Source organism: Corvus brachyrhynchos, unplaced genomic scaffold, assembly GCF_000691975.1.
Source record: "Corvus brachyrhynchos isolate BGI_N302 unplaced genomic scaffold, ASM69197v1 scaffold56, whole genome shotgun sequence".
NCBI lineage: Eukaryota > Metazoa > Chordata > Aves > Passeriformes > Corvidae > Corvus > Corvus brachyrhynchos.
The window spans coordinates 6,115,899-6,125,771 of record NW_008238664.1 but is presented as its reverse complement, the minus strand read 5'-3'; the positions used below and the strand labels follow the sequence as shown (position 1 = coordinate 6,125,771).

The following is a 9,873-nucleotide window of genomic DNA, read 5'->3' as shown; positions in this document are numbered from 1 at the left end:
CACACCACAAATCCCCACGGCAGACCCCGTTCCCCCACCCAGCCACAGGGGAACTGCAAAGCCCAAGATGGTATCAACAGATCTATCTGAAGAAAAGCCTGCAAATACATTCCTGCCTACCTCAGGAAAGCTGCCACAGCTTTCACAGCCTCCACCACCACCTCCAGCACCGGGCAGTTCACTGTCTCCATCAAAACATCAATGGCTTCTATACATACACCTCGGTTTGTGAATAATTTGATTTCCACTGGTTGCCTGCAAAGAGACAACAAAGTAAGCAAGGAGAATGTTGTCAGAGTTAGGTAACTGTAGTGCCTTCCGTCATTTCAGCAAATGGACAGATGAGCCATGCAATTGCAGCCATGTTTTTCAGTACTGAGAGCCAGCTGCTCACAAGGAGGTACTCTCAGACTTGAGCAGGTACAGGGTTTGCTACAAAGAGGGAACTTCAGCCAGTCTGAAGCACTACCATGATAAAACACCCACAGCCTGGGTAACTGTGTGACTACTCCAGTGAACACTGACATGAAAAGCACAAGAAAAGAAGCTTTGCAAAACACAGTGATCTCTGTGCCTAGGACTTTATGTTCAGGCCATCTGCTCTGGTATTTGTGAATTCATCAAGCAACTTATATATTTAAGTGTACAAGCAAACATCACCATCCTAGAATACAAATAATGACATGAGAATAGCTTCTCTCACAGTCCTATGGCACTTCTAATGCCAGATGATGCCAGGACAGGAACCTTCACAAACTTGAAAAGTAATCAGGAAAATAAACACAATCCAACTGTTTTGACAATCCTTCTCGACAGTGAGCATTTTGATCATCTGTGGCCCAACACCTTTGAGCATTCAGCATGAGAGCATGGAGGGATGACAGGCCATTAATTCCATTATTGGACAAAGCTGTGTAAATGGCTCATTTGGCTCCGGGCAAGTCAGGTACAGTTGGGAGGGCAAACGGAAGACAGGCAGCTACATGCAGACAAGAGGCACTAACAGCCTGCCAGAGGGTCTCTCCAAAGTGAAGCAAGAAAAGCAGCACAGCATGACAGGAGCCAGATTTGGGAGCCAAAAGTATTCCCTGTTATTCAATTTTCACAGTCATGCCTGACTAAAGCAAGCCAGGAGCACATGCTTGCATGCACAAATGGGAAAGCAAAGTGAACTTTAGTAGAAATTACACTAGTAGCCCAGTTACATGGCAAAAAGAGAACAGAGGAAGAACCACTCTTTTTAGTCACTCAGTGGGATGGAACCCTGCTTCGCAGCCACCTCACATTCTGCTGTGAGAAAAAGCTGTGAGGTGGGCATGGCAAGGAAAAGGACTTGTGGAACTCAGGCATCAGGAGCCAAGCCACAAGTGATGCACTGAACTTCCAAGTTGTTTCTACTTACACTAGGTAATTCTATTAATCCTCTGTATTTCCTTTCTTTAATCACTGACCTTCTGAAGTAAAACACATCAGGAAGAAAAAAGTCTTCACTGACTCATGCAGGGAGGAAGGGATGGAGGAGTATTGCTGACTCATTCACGATGCACAAACCCACTTTCAGTATGGTGCACTGTGATGTCTTCAGGGCCTGGGGGGAAAGTGTGAAGGGCAGCACTCTTGCAGCTTCCTGCAACCTGTCATCTTTGGGCCCCAACCTGCGCCTGCCACTTTGATTATGCTGGGAGGGACAAGGGTCACTCCAGGGAGAGCTACCCAACATTCCTGACATACTGCCAAGGGGAGCAGTATGTCCTGCATGGACCTCACCAGAATGTGTGGCTCACTTACAAAGAGAATCCAGCTGCAAGCTAAAACCAAGAGGAGAGGTTCCAGCACGAGATCCCTTTCCCCACTATGAGAGAATAAAACATGATTTCTAAGGCAAAGCTCAGAGAAACAGAATGGGTGTGCGAGAAAATGAGAGTAACTGCACAGAGTGTTCTCTTTGTTTTACAAGCATAAATGCTGTAATTAGTGTTTCCCACATCCTGGTTTCTCTTTTTGACAGATCCCACACTGGCATCACCACACTGTTCTAGCACTGTTGCTTTTTCTCCTCCTTTTTACCCTGACACTTGCTACAAAATTGACTATGACATTTCCAAAATTCTGCTCAAGGGCTCTCTCGGGGGATCTAAGTGGCAAAAACAAGACTCTGTCACTAGCATGACAGGATAGGAACAAGATCATAGAGGCAAGAACAGGAAGCACAGAAGAAAAACAAGCCAGTGTATATTATTTCTTAGCAGAAAACAAGAGGAAAAAAGTGACAGAAGACATTAATATTTCAGCCTAGAATTTGTTTTTGCAGTTTGAATTTAGCTCAGATGATGACAGGAGACCAGAGGCCATGGAATTTGCATGCTTTGTTTTGTCATAGAGGCACACTTAGCAGGAGCTGGCCTGCTCACATACGCCTGGACCTTCCTGGCCTTCTCTCATGCTCTGTCTACAGCGGAAAAGAGATTTCACCTCCCAGACTGGCAAGGAAGCAGGAAGAGGAAGATATAGTGGTGGATGCAGGCACAGACAGGACAAGCTGGGAGGTTCAGAAACAACCATCATGCCCTTCTTTGCAAGAATAAAGGAGATGTGATTGTTTAGCACCATCTTTCAAACACAAAAGTTCTAAAGGTGTGTAGGTATCTGGTCTTGGAAGAAAATCTTAAAAAACTAAAGGCCCACAGTCTCCATTTTGGGATACCAAATTCTGCCTGTGCAAGCCTGACAGGATACTCCCTTACCGTTTCAGTATTTCAGTGAAGAGCAGGAGCCCTTGTTTGTGCAACTCCACATTGTTCAGCAGCAGGACACCTTGGAGACTTCTCACCAGAGATTCAATGCCTGTACATGTTCAAGAGAAGTCACAGAGACACTTTTAACATCCCAGATTCCCGGAGGGAAGCAAAATTAATTAAAAAAAAAATAAAAAGATTTGAACAATTATTCTTCTGAGCCACTGACAGAAACAACTGTCTGAAACTGTTGAGTGTTCACTCAGTGCCCTGATAATTTGCCTCAACCTCTACTGCTGGAGATAGGTCCCAAAGAACAGAAGGAATTTAACCATTCTTTCTAAATCTACTCTTGGCATGTCTGCAGAAATACTTAATAGTAACTCAGGGAGTGTCAGTCATGATACCTGGTTATTATAATGAATTAATGCTCATCAGAAACTCATTAGGACAACGACAGTGTAAATTCAAGCTACGCTGGACATCACAAACATGTCTGATAGGTACTCATTTTCAGTCCTTTATCCATCCTGACTGGAAATTGTGATCGTGTGTAAAGCGCTGGAATTCAGCTAGAGGCACAAGTATTACTGCAGTCACTCTGTCAGAAAGCTTGATGACTCACCATAGACGGTGTGACACTTGGAGAAGAAAAGGTGCTCTTCAGTCAGGAGGAGCAGGCAGCAGTACACTGACCAGATGAGGATTTCACTTTTACTCAAGAGACACTCAAAGAGGAACTCTGCAAACACACACACACACAAATAAGGTCACCCTGGTAAGAGCCAGGCTGCTCACAGCATGGCACAGCTGCTCCTAGAACAGAGCAGAGGAAGGAGGAGGAAATGAAGAAGCATAGCAACAGCCACAGAGAGAATGGCTGTACTACGAAACGGCAGGAATGGAGAATGTAGTAGATGCTCAGGGGTATGCTAGTCTTCAAAATAAGGTGACTGGAGAGCATAGACCCATGGGCAGGCATCTTCCCAGTACAAACTCAGTAGGAAGGAGCTGAATTGTGGGTCTAGCCTTTGGCACAAATGAAAAGCCACAAAGCAAGCTTTACCACAGATGCAGTGACCTTTTTTTCCTCATGACTTTTACATCTCCCAAAGAATTTGTATAATGAAAGTATTTCTGTCTTTTGGGATTACAGAGGAATAATAAACCATCTCTCATAGCTGCATTCTAAAGCTAAATCCTGAACCAAAATCTCAGCAAATTTACAATATTTAGTGGAATGAGATGGAACCCCAGTTTGCTTAGACTTGTATCTAAGGTCCTGCAAGAAGGACCTTGACCACAAAGACTTAGCCAAATTCTCTCTGTGGAAACTCCATTCTGCTTGGTGACAGCTGCTTCTAAACTTTCACTTGAAAACATACTCTCCCTTTCTACTCCTAAAATCACATGGTATAAAATGGCCACCACACACATTATGCCACCAGTGGATCTCATGGAGCCAGCCTGATTCCTAAACCAAACACCCAGAGGCAGCTTTGATACTGGGGAATGAACAATAAGATGCTACTGCATTTGTTCACCTGGGACATCTGCATGGATAAAAGCAGGAGCATATCTGCTAGGAGAGTGAACCAGCACTGCAGCCATACAGTGAGAACTCGCTGCCTGTAACATCTCATCTCTGGTCAACAAGAGCTGTTGGGAAACAAAAGTCAAAAGGAGAAAGGAAGTCAGCTATGCAGCTATGAGTCGGAAACAGTTTGTTCTACTTTTTAAAATTTAAAACACAAATTAAGATCTCTCTTTTGGCATGTATTTCACAGATTAAACTTGCTAAGGTAAGATAAAACACTGAACCAAGGACACTCAAAAAAGCACATGAGAACCACAACAGAGTAGATCATGAGTAATAGTTCCACCCCCATGCTTCGTCATGCTGGTGCTGCATGTTCTGTATCAGACCTCAAGTGTGAGTGAGTAAAATCAGCTGAGGCCAGGAGTAAGATTTTCCCCATTCCAGGATGCAGGAATGATCAAGGGGATCAATAGAGGTATCACCATTTCTCACTGCAGCCTCTATTGCTGGTCTTGGCAACAGAACACTCTGCTTTTTTTATATACAGTGCCTCAGATAAAGATTCATTACACGCCAGCAAATTATTTATGTGTACCGACAATTCACTACTACTTCAGCAATCACCTTTTTGAGAACAAGTGGCAGTGGATTTTCCCCTTCTAAAAAGTTAGGGATCTCAGTCTCCTCCTCTGTCTTTGAATTATTCATAAGAATAGATACAAAATGGTCAGATTTCAGCAGCTCCTTCAGCAAACCTGCAAAAGTGGGCGCAAGAATGAGCACCATACTGAGCACAGTGAGGATTATATTAACACACGAGTATTTACAGACGAAGACTTGTCACCAACTTCCTCCCCTCTCCTGGAGGTCCTCCCCTCCAGATCAGGAAACAACTTCTCACTGTGTCCCCAGATACTGCCATGACCCCCACGTATTGCAACCCTGTGTTGCTGATGCTTTTTGCTGGTCTGATCTGCTCTCTGTTCCTTCTCAGAGTCACGTATGTACATGGGTGCATCTCAGGAGCCCTCTACTTGCATTATCTTCTGTTAGTAACCACACCTTAAACTGTTTCTTGGGAGAGCTCTTGACCTGCATTCTTCTCCAGGCAGTCCGTGACCCAAACGACAAGACATTTTCCCTGGAACACTTCGTAGAGAGCAGGCATTTATCTTCCCCTTCTATTTTCACAGACTCTTAAAGAAACGGCTGTCTTCAGCTAAAGGATACCCACATGCCAAAAAAACTCCCTCAGTATAACAGTATAGATCACTGCTCCAGGTATTGACGAATATCATCAGTACACATCAGTACAGATTCACACAGGGGTATGGTCTGAGCTACAGAATTCTACTGTCAAAGGAATCATAATCCACTTCTAGCAGCTGAGTAGATGAGCAGAGGAGCAAACCAGTTCTTGCCTGCCTCCTACTAGAAAAATTAATTCCCTGGATGGTTTACAAACAAGTGATATCAGAAAGGCTGAAATTGTGCTCCCCAGCAACAGCTGAAACATGCAGTTGGAAGCATAACTGCAAGAAAGTGCCACTTCCACATTAGCTCTATAATCTAATTAACATGATGCCCCACATCTGAAGACCGTATCTCTTAGAGTCCATCCCACTGCTCTACAAAACCCACCTGCCCGTGCACAGTATTTGCATTCAGACACTTTGAGGGATGATCAGGCCATAGCACAAGCTCTGAAGAGATTGAAGGTTTGTCAGTGCTGGGCAAATACAAGGCATGAGGGAACACAGGGGCCTGGGGGTACTCAGCAGCAGGTCTGGACTACTTAATTGCTGTGGAGTAACAGAAAGGATTGATGGCTTTGGACAAGAAGCATAAAGATCCTCTATGGAACGACCTACATTAGAGCATCTAAACCAGCCAAGGATTTCTTCCTCATTCTGAGCCTACCCTTGCACCTTGCATTCTGTCAGCAATGCCTTACCCAAACAATTAACCTGCAGCTCCTTTGTCTGCGCACACCCCAGAGTATTCAAGAAGACACCACACAGCCTTTCTTCAAAGTGTCCTGAGAGCCGTTCTGTGCCAACAGGAGAGGAGTACAGCTTGCCATACAAGTAGCAGACAGCAGCCTTTATAGCCTCATTTGGGTACGTCAAGCCCGTCAGCAGATGATCCACCAAATTATCTAGTACAAGGAACAGGAACAACAAACATTCACTGACACTTTAAAAGCACCAACATCTTTCCCTTGAAAACTTGCAAAAGCCCACTGGACAGACTGGTGTATGCAGGTCAATGAATGCCACAATCAGGTGATGTGCTCAGCACCATCTGTCCCTCTGAGCAGAGGTACAGCAATAAACAGCTAGTGGAGCTCACTGCTCACCGTATGAAGATCCATCATCCCAGCTCCCTCCACAAACAGTTCAGCTTGCTCACCAGACCCCCAAGCACCAGATCAAGGAAAAAAAACCTAAAGGTATGTTGCCTGTGAGGCAGACCCACAACCCCAGTTGACAGAGGCTGCTTTTGCCTGGCTAAAAGCATGATAACAAGACTGCTATGAAGGTTCTGACCTGGATCCCAGGAGGCTTGAATGCCGCTCTGACTCCTGGACAGGCTTCTTGTGTGACCTTCACGAATTCGTCTGGGGGACAGGGGAGTGCACGCATGCGTGTGTGTTAGGGCTGTGAATACCACCCTTCAGTGGGACACGACATATTACTCACTGTGCTTTACCACCAGGATCTCAGCAAAGCCTGGGATGGCATCTGCCAGCTTGCCCAAGAGAGCAAATGTGGGCAGGCTGCTTCTCATGGTAGCTGCTTTGCACAGCTGTAGAGGAGACAGAGAAGGAAAATGTTTCATTGGTGAGGACACAGTCCAAAGGCAGAAATACACCCAAACCACCAAGTTCTCAGTGATGCATAATTTTCCAGAACAGGATCTTTTCCAAATATCTGTCCTTTTCATCACTTAGGATAAACCACAAGGAAACCCCAAATATCACACCAAGTCTCAAAAATGTCTTTAAATCAATTCAAGGAACTGCTTGCTTGTTGTTCCTTTTCCTCTTTTTCCCCTCCACCTCTTACATGAACACATGAACCAGATTAATTGCTCACCATTTTTGCTACTTCCCATTTTTTTGTACTCCATGGGACCATCAGAAACTTAGGAACGAAGAGAATAAGAGCACATGGCACAGGTTGGGAAAGCTCCTTATATAACTGAACCAGTAAAGTAGGAAAAAGCAGTATCTGAGAAAACCACACAGCTTTATAAGAGTATCATGAAGCCATATGGCTGCAAGGCATCATAAGAACAATATAAAAACTCCATGGTAGGCACTCACACTGCCAACATCACAGCAGGGGAACTTTGCTCTGCAAGGTCAGGTTGGATGGGGCTTTGAGCAACCTGGTCTAGTGGAAGGTGTCTCTGTCCATGCCAGGGGGATTGGAACTAGATGATTTTTAAGGTCCCTTCCAACCCAAACCATTCTATGATTCTGTGATCCCACTGCAGCAGATGCTACATCCCAGACTTGCAGGGCCACTCATTCCTCAATTTCTGAAAGACTGGAAGGAAGGGGAAAAGAATTCATCTTCACTGACCTCCTTTTGACTTTCATTCAAAATGCAGCACAAGTACTGCTCTGACTTCAACTCCACAACAAGCCGCACCAGAACTAGGCAGAAGAAACAGGATCAGTAACACACACACAAGAGCACTCACAATCCATCTTCCATGGGGCTTTAGCAGATCAGTGAGCAAAGAGCTCAGAAATGAAATGAGCACAGAGGTGCTGAGAGAGCAGGGTAACAGCAGCATTCCCAGCACTATTTCTTCTGATAGCCCAGCTCAAGCTCTCTGAGGCACCATTCCAGCAGTCCTGCTTCAGCTGCACTACAAACCATGCATGGAAATGAAAAGCAAGCAACAAACTGAGCCTCAGGACAGCAAGTAAACATAAGGAATCAGGAAGGGAAGGGGAAAAAAACCTAACTTAAAAGCATAAAAAATTCTGGTAATTGAATAGACCAGGCTTCCTACTGTATGAAAACTGGCCTTTAAAAACGTATCCTTCCAGAGAAGATATCAAAACTGAAACTGCTGAGGATCCTTAGATTCACACTCAGAGCTCCTCCTTCAGCTGCTACTGTCCCTAAGGTAAGTGAAGTCTATCAGCCATTCTTCCCTGCTGCAGTTATCCCATACACCTTACCAGAAAGCAAGGCCTCAGTCACCAGTGTGGTGCTGTTCACCTCCTCAGCCCCAAGTAAGTGCTGTTATTCTTGGCTCACTGAAATTTTAAGAGCTCTGTCGGCTCTGTACTAATAATAGGAATCAGCAAGATATTACATTTTCCAGGCAGTGGCAACATATCACCTGGGGTTTCTCTAACAAAATCACAAGGCAGGTGCCTGATGCTGGCAGGCTGCCTGTGCCTCCACACATATACCAGCAGGGCAGTTGCAGGAAGCAAAGTTCCTCTTCCAGTACTTTTAGAACTGGGCACTTGAATGTTCAGCAGATAAAATTTTGGCAATAGTCCCATTACTGAGACACTGCACACAACATTTCTACACAGGATTTGGTAAGGCTGTCTTGGATGTAGCTTGCTGTCATGGCATGACTCATTTGGAAAACCTACACTTTTGATTTGTATCCTAGGAAAGCATTCTAAAAAGAAACACCAGAGACTTCTGGGTTCACCATTTCTTGGTATACCCAAGGCAATACTAGACCTACTTCAGCTACAGATCTATGCATCTCAGCAGAAGCATATCTGAGACAGGCGATTTATAGATGGTTTAATAGCCCTTTCTTGCCCCAAACTCTCAGAACCTTTAAAAATGTTCAATGCTTAGGCAACACTAATTTAAAATTGCTCTGCTAGAGAGCATCCATCTCTCAAGACTGGTAACATGACAGAAAGGCTTCTCCCCTTTTCAACCCCATTTCAAGCAAGTGTCTGAAAAGTAAAACCCCTCTGGAAGAAGTTTGTCATAGCTCCTTTTACCTTTCATGGCTGGACATGAAACGCATCATTGCACTGCTAATATCTCCAGACTCAGCAGAGGTGCCCAAGGTTAACTGGACTGCAGAGATTCCTTTGTCAGCCCTGCAGATGTTTCCTTCAGTTTTCAAATGAGGGACTGCTCACAAAGAGGACTCTATAGCCTGTACAGCTAAATCACAAATACCCTCTACTCCTGAGGAAAAAGCAGTAGATCCCATAGATTTCTATTTGCTTTGACAATTCAGTCAGGTCCAATGACGCCAAAGTTGAGGCACTGTTACCCATCTGATACTAAATTCATGATGCACACAGAACCTGTGAGAGAAATGTTAAATATTTAAACGTGCATGCACTCCCCTGACCTCAAATATGGGAGCAGACCACTCATTTTCATTGCATGGATAGAAAATAGATGATCTTCCCCACTGAAGCTGTGTTGAAGCCGAGCATCTCACTACAGATATCAGACAAGACAGACTGTCCCCTTCACAAACTGCCAGTAATTGAGGTGTGGCATTTGTCTCTCACCTTCAACGAATAGGTTCAGGGCACTGCTGTCTTCCACAGAATGCAACATCCCTAAAAGATAAACCACAACA

At 44.6% G+C, this 9,873-nt stretch overlaps 1 protein-coding gene across 2 annotated transcripts in view; it reads right to left on the bottom strand.

Moving 5' to 3' along the window:
* Window positions 1-9,873, bottom strand: part of LOC103618252 (coiled-coil domain-containing protein 134) — a 47,740-nt gene that overhangs the window by 35,263 nt on the left and 2,604 nt on the right. For both annotated transcript variants that reach the window (XM_017738000.1, XM_017737999.1), the window contains exons 2-10: window positions 9,803-9,853; window positions 7,866-7,939; window positions 6,978-7,083; window positions 6,230-6,433; window positions 4,900-5,030; window positions 4,280-4,394; window positions 3,361-3,477; window positions 2,745-2,844; window positions 121-255 (exon numbers count right to left, since the gene is read on the bottom strand). In XM_017738000.1, the coding sequence (XP_017593489.1) occupies window positions 121-255; window positions 2,745-2,844; window positions 3,361-3,477; window positions 4,280-4,394; window positions 4,900-5,030; window positions 6,230-6,433; window positions 6,978-7,083; window positions 7,866-7,939; window positions 9,803-9,853 (1,033 nt within the window). The remainder of the gene's footprint in view (window positions 1-120; window positions 256-2,744; window positions 2,845-3,360; window positions 3,478-4,279; window positions 4,395-4,899; window positions 5,031-6,229; window positions 6,434-6,977; window positions 7,084-7,865; window positions 7,940-9,802; window positions 9,854-9,873) is intronic.